The 18,553-nt window shown below is 55.3% G+C and overlaps 2 protein-coding genes and 1 long non-coding RNA gene across 6 annotated transcripts; 1 reads left to right on the top strand and 2 right to left on the bottom strand.

Annotated features, from left to right (window-relative positions):
• Positions 1–1,613: 1,613 nt before the first annotated feature.
• Positions 1,614–9,784, bottom strand: LOC111095906. Of its 2 annotated transcripts, none has more exons than XR_005359587.1 (3): positions 9,101–9,784; positions 6,772–6,846; positions 1,614–2,978 (listed from the first exon to the last, which is right to left on the bottom strand). It is a non-coding gene; the product is annotated as an uncharacterized LOC111095906 (long non-coding RNA). The 2 variants fall into 2 exon arrangements; XR_005359588.1 differs by lacking the exon at positions 6,772–6,846 and having other exon boundaries at positions 1,614–2,255; positions 2,863–2,978.
• Positions 9,785–10,044: 260 nt separating this feature from the next.
• On the top strand, positions 10,045–15,085 carry MAPK7 (mitogen-activated protein kinase 7). 3 transcript variants are annotated; one of them, XM_038537055.1, is made up of 7 exons: positions 10,045–10,235; positions 10,530–10,766; positions 11,391–11,556; positions 12,162–13,240; positions 13,347–14,002; positions 14,397–14,530; positions 14,678–15,085. In XM_038537055.1, the coding sequence occupies exons 2-7, from the start codon at positions 10,535–10,537 to the stop codon at positions 14,829–14,831; spliced, it is 2,421 nt and encodes an 806-aa protein (XP_038392983.1). In that variant the 5' UTR covers positions 10,045–10,235; positions 10,530–10,534; the 3' UTR covers positions 14,832–15,085. The 3 variants fall into 3 exon arrangements, with proteins under 3 accessions (XP_038392983.1, XP_038392984.1, XP_038392985.1); XM_038537056.1 differs by lacking the exons at positions 10,530–10,766; positions 11,391–11,556; XM_038537057.1 differs by lacking the exons at positions 10,045–10,235; positions 11,391–11,556 and having other exon boundaries at positions 10,634–10,766.
• Positions 15,086–15,276: 191 nt separating this feature from the next.
• Positions 15,277–18,460, bottom strand: MFAP4 (microfibril associated protein 4). The gene is made up of 6 exons (XM_038537058.1): positions 18,375–18,460; positions 17,997–18,072; positions 17,574–17,728; positions 17,006–17,102; positions 16,720–16,902; positions 15,277–16,358 (listed from the first exon to the last, which is right to left on the bottom strand). The coding sequence occupies exons 1-6, from the start codon at positions 18,378–18,380 to the stop codon at positions 16,111–16,113; spliced, it is 765 nt and encodes a 254-aa protein (XP_038392986.1). The 5' UTR covers positions 18,381–18,460; the 3' UTR covers positions 15,277–16,110.
• Positions 18,461–18,553: the final 93 nt, after the last annotated feature.

Here is an 18,553-nt window from a genome sequence, read left to right as displayed (position 1 = left end):
TAAGGGATGTCATGTGGGTAGCTTGAAATCAGTCATAGGCGGAGTGTTTACACCACAATGTAAATTGCTAAATGGTAAAATCAGGGCTTTAGATTAAAAAAAAAATTTTTTTTAAGGCTCTACAACCATTAGGGAGCCCAACATAGGGCTTGAACTCACAACCCTGAGATCAAGGCCTGACCTGAGGGACACCTGGGTGGCTCAGATCGTGATCCTGGGGTCCTGGGGATCGAGTCCTACATCGGGCTCCCCGCAGGGAGCCTGCTTCTCCCTCTGCCTGTGTCTCTGCCTCTCTCTGTGTCTCTCATGAATAAATAAATAAAATTAAAAAAAAAAAGGCCTGAGCTGAGATCAGAAGTAGTACGCTTGACTGACGAAGCCCCCTAGGGCTTTTAATCTTTTGTATTTCATTTTCATTGTATTTTCTCCAAGAGCCACTTTACCAGCATGGGGGGGGGGGCTGGGTAGGAGATGGGTTTAGAGAACTCACCAGGGCCTCAGAGTGGTGGATGGTTTTGAGGCGAGGAAGGATGTGAGGTGACTTGGGTTTTAACAGAGTCTCCGGCCACCATGCAGGGGAGAGACCATGGGCATGTGGGGTGTGGGGGGACCTGGGTCACCAGGGAGGAGGCAGGTGTGGCCATCAAGGTAGGGTTGCCAGATTCAGCCAACTAAAGCACACAATGTGTGCAGTATTTCGGAAATCCATTAACCAAACAACGATTCATTGCTTATCTGAAAGTCCAGCATAACTGAGCATCCTGTGTTTTATCTGGCAGCCCTACCTGTAGGTGCCAGGCAAGAGAAGGTTCTGGAAGGCTTGCTGCTTAGTCCCTGGGCGGGAGCGTCGCTGTGGCCATTCCCCCCTCCCAGGGTGTGCAGAGCAGGATCCCACCAAGCTCCCCCTGTCCCAGCCCACACCCACCCCGTGCCCATTTCCTCCAGCTTTTCCCAGCAGACCTGACAAGGCAGGAAGCAGATCCCAGATGGGGGGCGGGGCTGATCCAACAGGAAACCAGGTGAGCTGTCGTCCACACACTGGACTTGGCCTCAGACCTCAGGGAAGCTGGTCCCTCTACCTCTCTTCCCTTCTTACCAGTGGGGCAGCCAGGGCTGGGTGATGGACTTGTCGTCTGGGAGGAGGAAGCTTCTGCAGGGACATGATCTGATCTGTGTTCTCCAAAAGATCTCTCTGGCTGCTGTGCACAGACAGCTGAGCAGGCGAGGGAAGCCGAGAGGATCATGGGTGGCCACTGCAGTAGCCCTGGTGACAGACCAGGGTCGCTGGCACTAGGCTGTGAGCAGGGAAGGCTGTGTGTCTGCTCCTCCAGCTCCCCTACTCACTCAGCTCCAGCTGCAGCTCCCTCACTCTTTCTCCACCACACTAGTGATGCTCCTGCCTCAGGGCCTTTGCACTTGCTGTTCCCTCTGCCAGGACTGCTCTTCCATCCAATCTCCACAGGGCTCATTTCCTCTCCTCCTTCAAATCCTTGCTCAACTGTCACCATCTCTGTCTGGCCCTCAAATTTTTTTTTTAAAGGTTTTATTTATTTATTTATTTATTTATTTATTTATTTGAGACACAGAGAGAGACAGAGACAGAGACAGGCAGAGGGAGAAGCAGGCTCCATGCAGGGAGCCTGACATGGGACTCTGTCCCAGGTCTCCAGGATCAGGCCCTGAGCGGAAGGTGGCGCTAAACCCCTGAGTCACCCGGGCTGCCCTGCTTATGACCTTCTAAGACACTGTATAATTGAGTCAATTTATCCTGCTAAAATCTGAGTTCCTCAGAGTTCCTCTCTCCTCAAAGGAAGAGATTTATGTCTGTCTCATGGCCAAAGCCCCAGAACTGGGAATGGTATCTGGCACACAGTAGGTGCTCCGTGTCATGGCGTCAATGAGTAAAGTTTGGATTTGGGTAACCTGTTGGATGAGGTAGATTGGTGGGGGAATAGGTGAGAGGGGAGAAGTGTGAGGGAGAGGGCGGGGGTCACATGACACCCAGGTGCCTGCCCTGGATGGAGGTGGCTGTGAGCTGAGGAGCATCAGGATAGGGAGCTGGTGAGCATGGTATGAGTCCCAGGAATTGGAGGGTTTGCGGGGCATCGGCAGGGGGACATCTGCAGAGCACTGGCTGTTAGATCTGGAGCTTGGAGACAGACCCCGGCTGGAGCAGGGTTGAAAGCGGTCAGCGCAGAGATCGGGAGGAGCAGAGTGAGGAGGGGACAGGTGCCGAACCCTGAGATGCCAACATTCTGGAGAAGAACAGAAGAGCAGCGGGAGGGGGAGTCAGGAGGGGCGAGTTCCCATGAGGTTGGTCCCTGGGTCAGTCTCCCTCCCAGGTCTGGGATCTTTCTGAGGACAGGGCGGGTACAATTCTCTATCCCACACCCAGGGTGATCACAGGCAGGCCTTGGGAATGTTCCAGAATAGGCAAGGTCAGCCCCAGTGTGTTTGCCCAGCTGCTGGGTTCCCCGGAGGCCACAGAGGATCGCAGCCCCCACGGTTGGACCCCAGAGCCTGTGACAGTGCTGATGACATCTCCCCTCACCCCACTGTCCCCACCTAGGTCCCCGGGCAGCCTGGGTGGGTTGAGTGGTGAAAGCAGGGGTGAGGAGGGGTGCCAAGAAACCACAATGGAGCCCTCTGGCTGTGAGGTCAGCCCACCCACCCAGGCCTTTGAGGCCAGGGACAGCCTCTTCCCGCAGGCCTCCCGCTCTCCCCTCCACCAAAACCACAGTTGGCGTGCAGGCCGGCATGGGGGTCGTCCCTCCCCTGTGGGAGTGCCCACGGCCACACTGAGCTCAGCTCTGTCACATCCTGTGGCCTGGTGCTGGGCCCCTGGCAGCAGCCCCCTCATACCCCTCCTGATCCCCCATCCCCAAGTCTGGGAGTTGACAAGCCTGCGCTGCATGGATTAAACATTGGCCACTCCGGTCTCCTGTGTGTAAGGCACTTCCAGGCAGAGATCATCCCTTCTGGAAGGAAAAATAAATCAAGATGAAATCAGAGAGAGAGAGAGACAAACCATAAGAGACTCTTAACTATAGGAAATGAACTGAGGGTCACTGAGGGCGGCGGGCGGGATGGGGGGTATGGGGTAACTGAGTGACGGGTATGAAGGAGGGCACCTCTTCTAATCAGCCCTTGGTGTTACACACAACTGATGCATCACTGCACTCTACCTCCAAAACTAATAATATACTACATCTTAATTAATTGAATTTAAATAAGATTAAATTAAATTTTAAAAAAGAAGAAATCATCCCTTCCTATTTTCCTCCTGACCTATGGAGTGGAGACAGTGTGTCCTGGCCACCATGTGCTGAGGCAAAAAATAGACCAATACAAGCACTGGCAGAAGGAAGGGGTGTGTGTGTGTGTCTGTCTGTCTGCATGTGTGTGCAAGCCCCCACGTGTGTTCCCAGAGCGTCTGTCCCAACAGCTTGCATATCCCTGCGTGCGTATTGCTCCTGTGTCTCTGCGTGTGTCTCTGCAACCCCTGTGCATGTGACTGGCAGTGTGCCTGCCAGGGCGTGTCCCTCCCTGTGTGGGTACGAGCATGTCTGTGTTTCCGTGAGCCTAAGTAGACAGGCATGTGTCACGGTGTGACTGAGCCTGGCCGTGGGGCTTGGCGATGCTGAGTGGAGATCCGAGGCTCAGGCCGAAGCTGCCAGCCAGCACCTGCCTCACACCCGGCCCTGCTCGTCACCCGGGAGACACAGGCTCTGGGCCTTGTGCCGCCTTGGCACCTGCTGCCTCTGGGAAAGAGCCTGGGGGTCCCAAAGGCTGGGAGGGATGAGGAGGGCAGTTGCACTGGGGAGACTGTGGACCCCAAGTAGGGGGATCTAGTTCCCTGCCAGGGCTGCCAGCCTTCAGGGGTCCCTAGCAGAGGCCCATCTTGGTCTTGGGCACGAGGGCACCTCCCACCTGCCCTCATGACCAGTAGATCTGGCTTTTCCCCTTTTACCTACGAGCTACCCACTCAGTATCTGCTCTCCACTTCTTCCTTTCTGACAAACCCCCATCTGTGGGGCAGCAATGTGCCTATGGAAGCACTGGATTTCTGAGCCTCCCTTGCACCTGGGGATGGCCTATGACGTGGTTCTAAGACATAAGTGGTGCACATCTGCTGCGGGCTACCAGGAAGGTGTTTGCTCTCTGATGATGGGGGACAGGTGTAGCACCACGTCCTTCTCCCTCCTTCATTCTGTCCGGAACATAAATGTGATGGCTGGATTGCAGCAGCTGTCTTGTAGTCATGAGTTAAGAGGGAAAACATCATAAGGACGATGGCAAAGTGGATAGAGCCTTCGTCCCTGACAAGCTAAACCAAGGTCAACAACATTCTTTGGATTTCAGGGCCCCTGGTGGCTCAGTTGGTTCAGGGTCCAACTTTTGCTTTTGGCTCAGGTCATGATCTCATGGTCATGGGATTGAGCCCTACGTCAGGCTCCGTGTTCAGTGAGGAGTCTGCTTGAAGACTCACTCCCTCTGTCCCTCCCCCTACTCCTGTGGGGGCATGTGTGTGGGTGCACACACTCTCTCACACTCTCAAATAAATAAATCTTTTTATAAAAAGATGCAAAGTACTTTGAGTTTCTCATGATGAAAGAGAAATACATCTTCACATGTTTATGCCATGGTTGGTGCTTTTCTGTTACCTGCAGCCTGGTGCAATCTTAACTGACGGTTCCAGCTCTGGGAGAATGGGCCCGCCTGTCCTCCCCACGCCCTAGCTCAGAATCCTTCCCACCTCCAGCTGCTGCCACTAACACCAGGGCCCATGCTCAAATCAGGCCTGGGATCAGTTATAATTTAGACCAACTCCACATTTTTGGTTTTGGAGAGACTCCTCCCTGCATGATGGGAAAATAGACTGCTACCCTCATTACAAAGAAGGGGAGACAGCTTCAGAGAGGGCTGGGGTTGGCCTAAAGTCACCAGCTGAGGGCATCACAACTCGGTCCTTACTTCTGATGAGTTCCATGGGCTCACAGAGGGATTGATTGTCCCCGACTGCCCCCCACCCACCTGTCTCCTGGGTGCCTGAAATCCCCCCCTGTTGAGACCAGGCAGTGTCCTTTGCAGGCTCATCCATTAAACTGGCTCCCTATACTTCTGGTGGCAGAGGGGTGTGCATGGGAACATCTGCGATTTCTGCTGGCCCAGTGTCCATCCCATCTTCCTGAAGTCACAGGTTTACTTTGGGAAAATGGGCCTCTGCCGCTCACAGTCTGAGGCTTTTGGCTGGGGCTGCAGTCCCCTCCCCTTCCAGAGGGGGAAGAGGAGACAACAGTCTGGCCAAACAGCATGCAGGCACACCTCAGAGAGATTGTGGGTTCCACTCCAGACCACTACCATAGAGCAAACATCATGACAAAAGGAGTCAAATGAGGGCACCTAGGAGGCTCAGTCGTTAAGTGTCTGCCTTTGGCTTGGGTTATGATCACAGGGTCCTGGGATTGAGCTCCACATCGGGCTTCCTGATCAACGAGGAGTCTGCTTCTCCCCCCACCCCTCACTCTGCTCATGCTTATGCACGCACTCTCTCTCTGAAATAAATGAAAAAAAATTTTTAAAGATTTTATTTATTCATGAGAGACAGAGAAAGAGAGAGAAAGAGAGAGAGAAAGAGGCAGAGACACAGGCAGAGGGAGAAGCAGGCTCCATGCAGGGAGCCCGATGTGGGACTCGATCCCGGGACTCCAGGGGAGTCCTGGGCTGAAGGCAGGCGCTAAACCACTGAACCATCCCAGGGATCCCAAAACATGAAATCTTAAAGAGAGAGAGAGAGAGAGAGAGAGAGAGACTTCAAAAGCACAAGTGACAAAAGACCAAAATAGGTAAATTGGAATTCATTGCCTTTAAAAATTTCCAAATTTTGAAAACTTTTGTGCTTCATATGATACCATCAAGAAAGTGAAAAGGCAAAAAAAAAAAAAAAAAAAAAAAAAAAAAAAAAAGAAAGAAAGTGAAAAGGCAACCCACAGAATGAGAATATTTGTAAATTATATCTCTGATAAAGGACTTATATCCAGAATATATAAAGAACTCCTGTAACTCAACAATAAAAGGGGAAATAACATGGGACGCCTGGGTGGTTCAGTGGTTGAGCATCTGCCTTTGGCTCAGGTCATGATCCTGGGGTCCTGGGATCAAGTCCTGCATCACGCTCCCTGCAGGGAGCCTGCTTCTCCCTCTGTCCACGTTTCTGCCTCTCTCTCTGTCTCTCATGAATAAATAAAAAAAATTTTTTTAATCTTTAAAAATAAAATAAAAATGAAGGATTTGAATAGATATTTCTCTCCTAAAAGACAAATGGCCAATAAGCATATGAAAAATGCTCAACATCATTTATCATTAGGGAAATGCAAATCACAACCATAGTGACATATTACTTCAGGACCCCTAGGATGACTCTAAAAAAAAAAAAAAGAAAAGAAAAGGAAAGTAACAAGTGGTGGTGAGGGTGAGGATGTGGAAAATTGGAACCCTCAAATATTGCTGGTCAGACTAGCTCTATACCCAAGAGAAATGAAAACATATCCACAAAAAAACTTGTAGATGAATTTCACAGCATCATTGTTGACAACTACCAAAAAGTGGAAACAAACCAAATGTCCATCAACTGATGAATGAACCAGATGCAGTCTATCCATAAAACGGAATATTTTCAGTGTTAGAAAGGAATGAAGTTCTGATACATGCAAAAGGATGAACCTAGAAAACGTGCTACGTGAAAAAAATCAGCCACAAAAGGTCACATACCGTAAGATTCCATTTGTAAGGAAGGTCCAGAATGGCAAGTCCAGAGTCAGAAAGTTGATTAGCAGTTGCCAGGGGCTGGGGAGGGGAAATGAGGAGTGACTACTAATGTGGCCTTTTCTGGGGGGTGAGGAAAACATTACAAAACTAGGCTGTGCTTGCACAACTTTTACGGGCATACTAAAAACCACTAAATTGTACACTTTGAAGTTTTATAACACATGTATTTTTTAAAAGATTTTTTATTTATTCATTTGAGAGAGAGAGAACAAACAAGGGGAGAGGCAGAGGGAGAAGCAGACTCCCTGTTGAGCTGGAAGCCCGATGTGGGGCTCATCCCAGGATCATGACCTGAGCTGAAGGCAGACGCTTAACCATCTGAGCCACCCAGGCGCCCCTTTAGCACATGAATTTTACCTCAAAAAGGCTGTTATAAGAAAAGAGGCACCTCTCTGCTTACTGATACTTAATGATCTTTAAGAAAATTATTTAGTTTGCTACCTTGTATATATTAAGGAGGCATTGGATAAGAATGTGTATTTGTGTTTGCTTGTGTTGACTTTGTAGAGACAATAAAAGCAACCACCTGGAGTTAGGACCAAGATTTTTCACTTAAGCTTTTTTTTTTTTTTCAAGATGTACTTATTTGAGAGAGAGAGAGAAATGAACACAAGAAGGGGAAGAGGCAGAGGGAGAGGGAGAAGCAGATTCCTCCCTGAGCAGGGAGCCTAATGCAGGGCTCAATCCCAGGACCCTGGGACCACGACTACAGCTGAAGGCAGCCACCCAGGCACTCCACTTACACCTTATAAATTTTGAGCCATGCAAAAATGATTTTTTTCTTAAAGAAATGGTCAGTTGTGTTAGCTGCAGCAGAGCTCTGTAAGGCAAGGACTGAGGAACGTCTGTTGGATTTGACTATAGTCGATTAAGGACTTTTCCGGGACAGAGTCAAGGCCAAGTGGCAGTAGAGACAAGGCAGCTCACAGTGGATTGAAAAGTAGATGAGAAAAAAAAAAAAAAAAAAAAAAGAGAAAAGTAGATGAGAATCAGTTTTTGCCAGAAAATGTTGAATGGCCTATAGCTTGTATACTCAGCCTCGCTGAAATATTCATAGAGAAGTAATTAAACATAGTTTTTTAGTCTCTTGTGAGATTTTGTTTTATTCCCGGATGGGACGGGATCATCACGCAGCTGCCCACTCGGTCCCCTGAAAAGATGTGTTTGTGTGTCTTGCTTCTGTAGGCCCTCTACTTACACTGAGGGTCACCGCAGGCCTTAAACTGCACGGATTTCAGAGTTAGGGAAGTCTGTCTACTGTGTCCCCTAAACAAAGGCCATCAAAGAAATATTTTCAGACCTCAGTGACAGAAAATGTTCTTTCCCCAAGTATGCTTTCTTGATTAATATCCAATGCAAACCACATAACAAGATACTTTGGCTTTTTGCTCTGTTGCGAGAAAAATCAGACACAAATTCATAATTCGGCCTTAACTGAGGAGACCCAGATGATCCTTTAAAGTCTAAATATTAGCTGGTTTTCCAGAGGCTGACCTAATACTTAATGTATTTTAATGTATAATCCCAATAAACTTCTGAAAATTCAGTATCCCACCCCCAAAATGTACAGCAAAGGGTTACCAAAAAGAAACTGTCACCATTAGAAGAGGAGGAACTTCTGAGCAGTTAACTTATCTCAATTCAATACAACTGGTGTTAAATTTGGGAAACTGATTGAACTATAAACTTAGCATGTGAAAAGGAAAACACAACAGTGCGGAATAATAAAAAAAATTTTTTTTTAAAGATTTTATTTATTTGACAGAAAGCAAAAGCAGCGGGACCAGCAGAGGAGAGGGGAAAGCAGGCTTCCCTCCAAGCAGAGAGCCCCATGCGGGGCTCGATCCTAAGACCCGGGATCACGACCAGAGCCGATGGAACATTTGTTTCTTGTTTGTTTTTTTAAGGATTTTATTTATTTATTCGTGAGAGACATAGAGAAGAGAGAGGCAGAGACACAGGCAGAGGGTGAAGCAGGCTCCATGCAGGGAGCACGATGCGGGACTCGATCCCAGGACCTCGGGGTCACGACCTGAGCGGAAGGCAGACGCTCAACCACTGAGCCATCCAGGCGTCCCCAAAACAAAGATTTTTTAAAAGTCTCTAGGCTTGCCAAAATTCATTTCTGGTCTGGACCCACTTTTCAGCCTCTAGTCCGTGATGTTAAGGAACAGACCCTGGACCTGGCACTCAGAGTCTCTACCCACCGAGCACTACTCGGGGCCAAGGAAGAGCCCCGAGCCCCCGTTCCTCTGCTTCGCAGTCTCCGTACCTTCGCCTCGACTCCCCAGCTTTCTTCTCACGTGGCGGCACCACCCCCTTTGCTCCAAAAGGCTGCTCCTCACTGCACCACCTGGAGCTCCCCGCTGCAAACCTTGCCTCCGCGCAAAGGTTCGGACGGCCCCGCCCCGAAGTCGCCGCTGCCTTCTCAGGGAAGGCTCTACCAATCAGCCACCGGGCCGTGGAGCGGGGCGGGCACCTGGACCCCGCGCAGGGGTAGAGGCCGGACGCCCCGCCCGCTGTCCCCCTGAGCTCGGCAGCAGCCCGCGGCGCGGGAGCCCTGCGACGGAGCCACCCAGCGGAGGGACCACGGCGGAGGCCGGGAAAACCCGAGCAGAGGCCCCGGCCGCCGGAAGCTCAGCCGCCGGAAGTCAGTGGCGGCTTCAGGCCGGGCGCTCTAGAATCCCGGAGGCCCAGGGTCTCTGTGGTTGGATGCGTCCGATCACTCTCTACTCTGGGTGGCGCCTTCCCGGAGCTCCCGGGACCGATGGGGAAAATGAGGAGGTGGTGCATAATTCCTCGGGCGATGAGGACTGACAGGGGAGCAGGGGCCTCAACGAGGGGGATTTCTTGAGCCGGCCGACGAGGTAACAGACCCACGCGCCGGAGCGCCGCCGCAGCCCCGGGACCTGCCGCAGTCAACCCCGCGGATGGCGGTGCGCACGCACGCACGGGGGCGTTGCCTTCCATTAGCGCGGCGCCCGGGGCTGCTAGCGCGCATGCGTCAGAAGACTGAGCCGGGCGGGGAGCCTGCGAAGCGCCGAGCGCCCTTTGGGCGGCTCCTGCGGGCAAGCTGGACAGCGGCGGGCGCGCGCGCGGGCGGGCGCGCGCGGGGGCGTGGTTTCCTCTGCAGGTGGCCTCGGATTGGACGCAGCAAGTCGGAGGGGTGGGAACCTCCGCAGAGAGCGCCCAGCGATTGGCCAGGGGCTGGAGGGAGCGTGATCTTGGGAGGCGGGGCGGGGGGACCGGCGGGGCAGAGCGCGGCGCTGAGGTGGTGGCGGCGGCCTTGAACAAGTGAGCGAGCGACTCTCGGAGTATCCCTCCACGGGGAACGGGAGCCCGGGGACGCAGGGAGCGCCGGCGACCTCCGAAGGCCGGGAGGACGCGTCGGAGTGAGGTGCCATTCGGTGAGTGTTGACCGAGAAAAGCGAAGTGCCCCGCCCCTCCCTTTCTTCCTGGACCGCGCCTGGCGGCGCCTCCCCCACCTCCCACCCTGCATTCCACCCTGGACCTGAGCTCTGGGTTCCAAGTCCGGGTGTGGGACGACTACTACGTGCCAGCCGCTCTCTTTCGCTCCCTACCTGGCCCCCGCTGGCTGAGGGAACTTGGAAATTCCCTGGTCCTGCTCCCCAGCCTCCCAGATGGGAAACTGAGGCCAGGGAGCGGGCGGCGGGCCCCTCCTCACCAGCGTCTCCACACAGACGCCATGGCTGAACCCCTGAAGGAGGAAGAGGGCGACGACGGTTCTGGGGAGCCCCCCGGGCCGGTGAAGGCGGAACCCACCAACAACGCTGCCTGTGTAGCGGCCAAGAACCTGGCCCTGCTCAAAGCCCGCTCCTTCGATGTGACCTTCGACGTGGGGGACGAGTACGAGATCATCGAGACCATAGGCAACGGGGCCTATGGGGTGGTGTCCTCCGCGCGCCGCCGTCTCACCGGTGAGCTTCCCCGTTGTGCACCGCTTACAGATGTGGAAGCGGGCCCCAGAGAGTGAGAAACCTGCCCCGTCTCAGCCCGGAAGGAAAGCTGGGATCCAAATTCTGGATCAAGTCAGCAGATACCGGTTAGGTGCCTCCTGGATGCCGGGGTCTGTGTTGGGCTCGGTTCTCTGAAACTGCTATGGTGGTTTTGCCTATTTCTTTAGAAGAGTGGCAATCTCAGACCAGAATGCAGATCCTGTCTTTGGTTTCTAAAAGTCTTTGGAGCCAGAGACTGGTGTAAGGAATTGGTGGTGGGATGGGTAAGGTCTGAGATGGACAGAGTGTAGGGAGGTAGTTGAGCACAGGCATTAGAATCGAGCCTACCACTAACTCCAACAAGTTGCTGAGCCAGGTTTTCATCATTTTCAGCTTTGAGCCGTTGGTATCCATCTCAGGATAGATGTGAAGGGAAAATCTGATAACATCCGTAAGGTGCTTAGTGCAGGCCTTGGCATGTAGTAGGTTCTTGCTATTCAGTATATGGTAACAGCCTTCTAGAAGGAAGATGTTGAAAGGGGCCTTTTGCCAATCTGCAGCTACTCTAAGGTACCTCATGGTATCTGCCTTTTCCCTGCTCCCCAGGCCAGCAGGTGGCCATTAAGAAGATCCCTAATGCTTTTGACGTGGTCACCAATGCCAAGCGGACCCTCAGGGAGCTGAAGATTCTCAAACACTTCAAGCACGACAACATCATCGCCATCAAGGACATCTTGAGGCCCACTGTGCCCTATGGGGAGTTCAAATCTGTGTAAGGAGCAGGGACGGAAGAGGAAGGCAGAGGTGGGATCTGAAGTTTTCAAAGGGCAACTGAACCTAATGTAAGGCAGGCTGGGAAAGTTCCCATTATTCCAGGACCAGTGTCCCTTAGGGCTTTGCTGGGGACAGCTGCAGTTGCTCAAGAAGAGTGCAGGTGGTTACCGGTGGTTACTGTTTTATAGAATCTTGGTAGGTAGAACCAATATAAGATGTTCATATAGTAACTGCACTCTTCTACTCTCATAGCAGATATTGCTAGTCAATCATAGAGCATTTTCTTCAAAAAAATGGGTAAGCCTTCACAGTTTTCAGAGTCTTTCAGGCAGCTATACCAAACAATGGAGATGGCCTCCAAACTAAACTTATTGGCCAGCCCTGGTTTAGTCCAACCCCATCTTTTCTTTGATGGGGAAACTAGATCTAGAGAGAAGAGTGACCTAACTTCATGGAAACATTAGAGAAAATCTAGAATCTTCATACCATCCCATTGGCCCCTGCGGCACGTGAAGATGAGGCTATTACCTGTCGAGCCGGGAGGCTGGAGTGAGGCTGGAGTGTGGGCGAGGTAGCCATGCTTATCTTTCTTGTCCCCTCTAGCTATGTGGTCCTGGACCTGATGGAGAGTGACCTGCACCAGATCATCCACTCCTCCCAGCCACTCACTCTGGAGCACGTGCGCTACTTCCTGTATCAGCTGCTTCGGGGCCTCAAGTACATGCACTCGGCTCAGGTCATCCACCGCGACCTCAAGCCCTCCAACCTGTTGGTGAATGAGAATTGTGAGCTCAAGATTGGCGACTTTGGCATGGCCCGTGGCCTGTGCACCTCGCCTGCTGAACACCAGTACTTCATGACTGAGTATGTGGCCACACGCTGGTACCGTGCTCCTGAGCTCATGCTCTCACTGCACGAGTACACACAGGCTATCGACCTGTGGTCTGTGGGCTGCATCTTTGGTGAGATGCTAGCCCGGCGCCAGCTCTTCCCAGGCAAAAATTATGTACACCAGCTGCAGCTGATCATGATGGTGCTGGGTACCCCGTCGCCAGCTGTAATCCAGGCTGTGGGGGCTGAGAGAGTGCGGGCCTACATCCAGAGCCTGCCACCACGTCAGGCTGTGCCCTGGGAGACAGTGTATCCAGGCGCCGACCGCCAGGCCCTGTCACTGCTGGGACGCATGTTGCGTTTCGAGCCTAGCGCCCGCATCTCTGCAGCTGCTGCCCTTCGCCACCCCTTCCTGGCCAAGTACCATGACCCTGATGATGAGCCTGACTGTGCCCCACCTTTTGATTTTGCTTTTGACCGTGAAGCCCTCACTCGGGAGCGCATTAAAGAGGCTATAGTGGCGGAGATCGAGGACTTCCATGCACGACGTGAGGGCATCCGCCAACAGATCCGCTTCCAGCCTTCCCTGCAGCCTGTGGCCAGTGAACCTGGCTGCCCTGATGTTGAGATGCCCAGTCCCTGGGCTCCCAGCGGGGACTGTGCCATGGAGTCACCTCCACCAGCTCCACCGCCGTGTCCTGGCCCTGCACCTGACACCATTGATCTGACCCTGCAACCACCCCTGCCAGCTAGTGAACCAGCCCCTCCGAAGAAGGAGGGTGCCATCTCAGACAACACCAAGGCAGCCCTCAAAGCCGCCCTGCTCAAGTCCTTGCGGAGCCGGCTCCGAGGTGCCTTGCGGAGGCAGCAGCTGGCCAGGGAGCGGGGTTGCAGAGGGGTACTCCCAGTTTGGACAGGCCGCAGACTCTTATCTTCTCCCTGCCAACTTCTCTGCAGATGGCCCCAGTGCTCCTCTGGAAGCTCCTGAGCCTCGAAAGCCGGTGACTGCCCAGGAGCGTCAGCGGGAGCGGGAGGAGAAGCGGCGGAGGCGGCAAGAGCGAGCCAAGGAGCGGGAGAAGCGGCGGCAGGAGCGGGAACGCAAGGAGCGGGGGGCCGGGACCTCTGGGGGTCCGTCCACCGATCCCCTGGCTGGGCTGGTGCTCAGTGACAATGACCGCAGCCTGCTGGAGCGCTGGACTCGCATGGCCCGGCCCGCAGCCCCCACAGCAGCCCCAGCCCCAGCCCATGCCCCAGTCCCAGCACCCGCCCCAGCTCAGCCCAGCAGTCCTCCTGCTGCCCCCCCACCAAAACCAGCAGGCTCCCCCACTGGTCCTGTACCGCAGCCTGCTTGCCCAGCCCCTGGGCCTGCTCCTCACCCCGCCAGCCCTCCGGGGCCTGTCCCTGGCCCAGCTCCACTCCAGACTGCCACCCCTAGCCTCCTGGCTCCCCCTGCACTTGTGCCACCCTCTGGGCTGCCTGGCCCCGGTGCCGTAGCTGTGCTGCCTTACTTCCCATCTGGCCCGCCCCCTCCAGAGCCCGGAGGGGCCCCTCAGCCCTCCACCTCAGAATCCCCCGACGTCAACCTGGTCACTCAGCAGCTGTCCAAGTCACAGGTGAGAGGCTGTGGAGAAACCTGGATCTGGGCCCAGGGAAAATGGGTTTGAGAAGTCCTTGCTGTTTGGTGGGGGCGGGGGGACAGGAGAGGCTTCAGTGTACCTTTATTCCATGAAAACTGAGTGGCAAATGGGGTTTTATCTCTGAACTTGTCATCTTGCTCTTAGAAGGAGCTCAATGCCAACGAACCGGTTGGGAGATGACTAAGATGCTTCCTAAGTTATGCCTGGTCTGCAGACAGGCCCTTGACTGGCACTCAGCAATTGTCCAGGCTGGTGCTGTCCCCAACGGCTGTCCAGGCAGAGTCACTGACAGGGTCGGGACAGAGTTGCGGGATAACCTCTGTCTGCTCTTGATACTGCCTGTGTTGTAACCTGCTGTCGCCTGTTGCAGGTGGAGGACCCCTTGCCCCCAGTCTTCTCGGGCACTCCAAAGGGCAGTGGGGCCGGCTATGGTGTTGGCTTTGACCTGGAGGAATTCCTAAACCAGTCTTTTGACATGGGAGTGGCTGACGGGCCACAGGATGGGTAAGATGGCTGGACCAAGCTTCTGGAATGGGCCTGTGGGTAGGGTTTCCTGGTGCAGGAGGAGCTTGCCTGTGGGATGGGCAAGGAGCCAGCCTAGGCTAACAGGGCCTCTCCCCTCCGCTCTCCCTGCTTCCCTTTTTCCTGCAGCCAGGCAGACTCAGCCTCACTCTCAGCTTCCCTGCTTGCTGACTGGCTGGAGGGCCACGGCATGAACCCTGCCGACATTGAGTCCCTGCAGCGTGAGATCCAGATGGATTCCCCGATGCTGCTGGCTGACCTGCCGGACCTCCAGGAGCCCTGAGGTCCACAGCCTGTGCCTTGCTGCCCGGGGCGGACCCAGCTACAAGACTCACAGGAACATTTCCAAGAGCTGGAGCCTTGGGCCCAGCAGTGGAAACTCAGCTTCGATTATTCTGCAGGTTCATCTCAGACACACTGCAGCCTTAAGCAGCCACCTGAGCCACCGCCAAGCCACGGCAGGATCAGGAAACCTCTACTCCCTGAGCGATCCTTTTCAGTATTGTATTTTTATTATAATTATTATTATTATATTAATATTGTGACGCCATTTCTTTGCCATCAAAATGAGCCCTGTGAAATATAAGATTCCCTTTAGGGCCTAACTCTAGGTGTCTTTTTAGAGTTGAGGTCAGGGTGTTGTCAGTAGGGGAGCAAGGAGGAGCCAGGTTCTTGTATTTGAGACCCAAGCAAACACGATTGCATGCACGACAGACAGCCAAAGCCAGTTCATTCAGATCCTGAGCTTTATTGAGATCTTCACTCCCCACCTGCTTACAGCCCCTCAGAGGTTGTCCTCTGCCCACCCCCTACCCCCCCACCATGTTCAGACCTCAACTCTAGGGCCGGTGGGGGGACCTGGTATCTATGCCTACCTTGACTGTAGCTGTTTTTAGAGTGGCGTGCAGTAGCTGTGGTGACATACGGATTTAGCATTGAGCTTTGGGGGGCTGGGACAGGCGGGTGGGAGCAGCAGAGTAGGGCCATGAGGTGGGGGTGGGGGTCCATGGTGCTCCCCACTAGGGAATGAGTTGTGGGAGGGAGGCCAAGGATGGGGAGATGCTCTGAGGACAGTGGGGGGGCATGCTGGGGTGTGGCAGCGATGGCCACGCACGGGTGGCCTGGCATCCACGACGCCAGCTCAGTCTAGCATACTGGGGGGTCCCCAGTTGGAGGAGTCCACAGCAAGGAAGCTCACCAAGGTGGTACACAAAAGCCACAGCCTTGGAGTGTAGCTCCCGGCTTTCCACCTTTGGGGGAGGGCAGAGGCAAGCTAGAGTCTCGTGGAGCCCGGTCAGGTCCAGGGGGGAATGGCCGTACCTTTCCGAGGGGCCCCAGGAGAGCTGCTGGCCCCATAGCTATAGGTGAGGTGCGGAAGGCCTGGCTTTGAGATGGACACCCTGGGTGTGACAGGACCCGCTGGGGCTAGAACCACAAGGCCCCCACCATGGGAAGCAGGTGCTAAGAGAGCAGCGGGCAGGGGTGGGGTGGGGTGCAGAGGGGGCCCTTGTGGAGACCAGGAGCAGCCAGGGGAGGCTCAGGGCCTGATGGGGGCCAGCCCCTCAGGCCCGGCGGATTTTCATCTCGGTGCGCTTGAGGGAGTAGTAGAAGCCCTTCCACTGGGCCCAGTTGATGCCATTAGCATAGGAGAGGTGGGAGCCACCCAGGTAGAAGCCGTTGAGGTTGGCAAAGTGGCAGCTGCGGAACCAGAAGGCTCCTGAGGAGAGGGCCGCGCAGTTCTGCACAAAGAGGTCCTGGTCCCGGTCGAAGGTGGAGAACTTCTGGCCGCTGTGGTAGGACAGGGAGTCGCCTGGCAGAGGGGTGGAGGGATGGGGCTGCTGAGTCAGGGAGCCAGCCCCAAGCTGGCGTCAGGTGGGGGGGGCGGGTGGAGTGTGACAAGAGTGATGCTGTGAGAGGCATCACGTGGCAGCCTGGCAGGATGGGGCGCCCTCCCCAAGCTGGCTTTTGCATGAAGAGAAGCAGCTGCTCCTCATAGGGCTCCCTGGAGTAAGTGGACACGGCTTCTCCCAGGGCCCAGGTCCAACCTGGGTGGGAGCCAGCACGATCCTTCGGGGACTCGACAGGGAAGGAAGGGGTCGGGGGCCCAGCGGGCAGTGCCAGCCCTGCCTTCTCTCCCGATGGCCGCTGGTGAGGCAGGCAGCAGGGGATACCTGCCCCGCCGTCCTCGAAGCCTGCCACGTAAAGGGTGTAGCCATCCTCCTCGGCACTGACCGCGTTGGGCGAGATAGAGAATTCGGCATACTTGGCGGAGGCCGTGTTGTTCTCAAAGTCCTCCAGGTCCACTCGCAGCTCGTACTTCTGCTTCAGCGTCAGGAGGTGCAGGTTCTGCAGCCCTGGGGGGGTAAGGGGGTGGGTAGGGGGCTCCTGGTTAGCAGAGCCTTGGCTCCTGGCTCGGGGCAGCTCCCGGCCCATGGGTGTCCCCTGCCCCCTCCTTACCCAGCCAGTACTCCCCGTCGGCACGGCCGAAGCCCAGCTTGTAGTCGTTCCAGCCCCGGAAGAAACTCACTGAGCCATTGAATCTCTTCTGGAAAACCTGGAGCAGAGGACAGGCCTGGACCATCAAGAGTCCCAGGGGCGGGAGCCTCACCCAGGCTGGTGATGCTGAGGGCGTTTTGGTAAAAGACTGAGCTGGGCCCCGAAACAAGGCACACGCCCCTCAGTGAGCAGCTCCTGGGCGCCAGGCGCAAAGGTGAAGGGAGGAGTTGTTCTAGAGTCAGGCTCCTGGTAGTCAGTCCTGGCGGGGGCTGTGTGACCTTGGGCAAGTTATTCACCTCTCTGGGTTTCAGTTCCTCTGTACAGGGTCCCCGTCTCCCAGAACCATTGCAAGGATATAGGCACTAACCTGCCTCAGGCACCTAGAATTCAGTGTTGGCAGCAGCTCACACGCTATGCTGTGGCTATTATGAGCTCCATTTTAGAGATGGAAAAACTGAAGTGCACGGAGGTTAAGCCTAGGTGCACGGCGAGGACCAGAACCAGGCCTCTGTTCCCCCGACCCACTCACCGTCCACTTTCCGCCCGCAGTGGTCATGTCACAGAAGACCGGCACGGGCACGCTGGGGCCCGAGGGGTAGATGAGGTACACACCGTCCACCTGGTACCCCTGCGCGTAGACGTCATCACAGTCCAGGGGCTGCGGAAGGCAAGGCTTCTCCAGAGCTGGGGGCAGGGGCAGGGAGGGTGAGGGGAGGGGGACCAAGGTGCAGCCGGCCCCTCAGCACCCTGCAGTTTGCCTCCATCTCTAGGGTCACCAGAAATCAAGATCTCCTTTGGGGTGTGGGGGAGGATGCTCTTAGATCATCTCCACCTGCCCCAGGGTGGAGGAGAGGAGATGGCCTCCTGCAGGGCTCAGCCCTGAGGCCGGACTCCCAGAAATGATGGTTCCCAGGAACCTCTCCTCCCCCAACCTGCTGGCTGGGCCGCTTACCGTCTCCCCGGATCCCGGAGATCTGGGGGGCGCAGGGGGGCGTGCAGAGAAACAGCAGCGGCAGGGCCAGGAGAACCTGGGACAGGACGTCAGGGTCACCTACTGCAGCCCTCCTCGTGCCTCCTCCAGCCCCAGAGCCCCTGGCGTACTCTGCACTTGGCCCTCATGTGAACCGCCCCCTGCCGGGAACCCCTTGCCTGTCCTTTGGCCCCTCTTTCCCCCCCTCTTCCCACGCCTGAGAAACCGGTCTCTGGGACAGGCTGGAGCCCTCCTGGCTTCAGAGTTTCAAGTGGATCGCTTCCCAGCGCCGTATCTGGTGCGGGTCCTCTTCCCCCAGCGGCTCAGGCCCACGGTGCCCAGAGTCCCCGGCCCCAGTACCTTCATGCTGCCAGTTCAGCTCGGAGCGGCTGGGTGTCTGCTGCCCCAGACTGCGCCCCAGACTGCACCCGCCCACAGTTATGTGCTGGGCCCTGGCCAGGCGCCCCGGCCCCACCCCCTGGAGCTGCAGAGCCCCCCTCTCCCCTTCCCGGCACCGCACCAGCATCTGCTTCCAGGGT

This window comes from Canis lupus, chromosome 5, assembly GCF_011100685.1.
Source record: "Canis lupus familiaris isolate Mischka breed German Shepherd chromosome 5, alternate assembly UU_Cfam_GSD_1.0, whole genome shotgun sequence".
Lineage (NCBI taxonomy): Eukaryota > Metazoa > Chordata > Mammalia > Carnivora > Canidae > Canis > Canis lupus.
The sequence above is the reverse complement of the archived record's forward strand: the minus strand, read 5'-3'. Positions and strand labels throughout refer to the sequence as shown.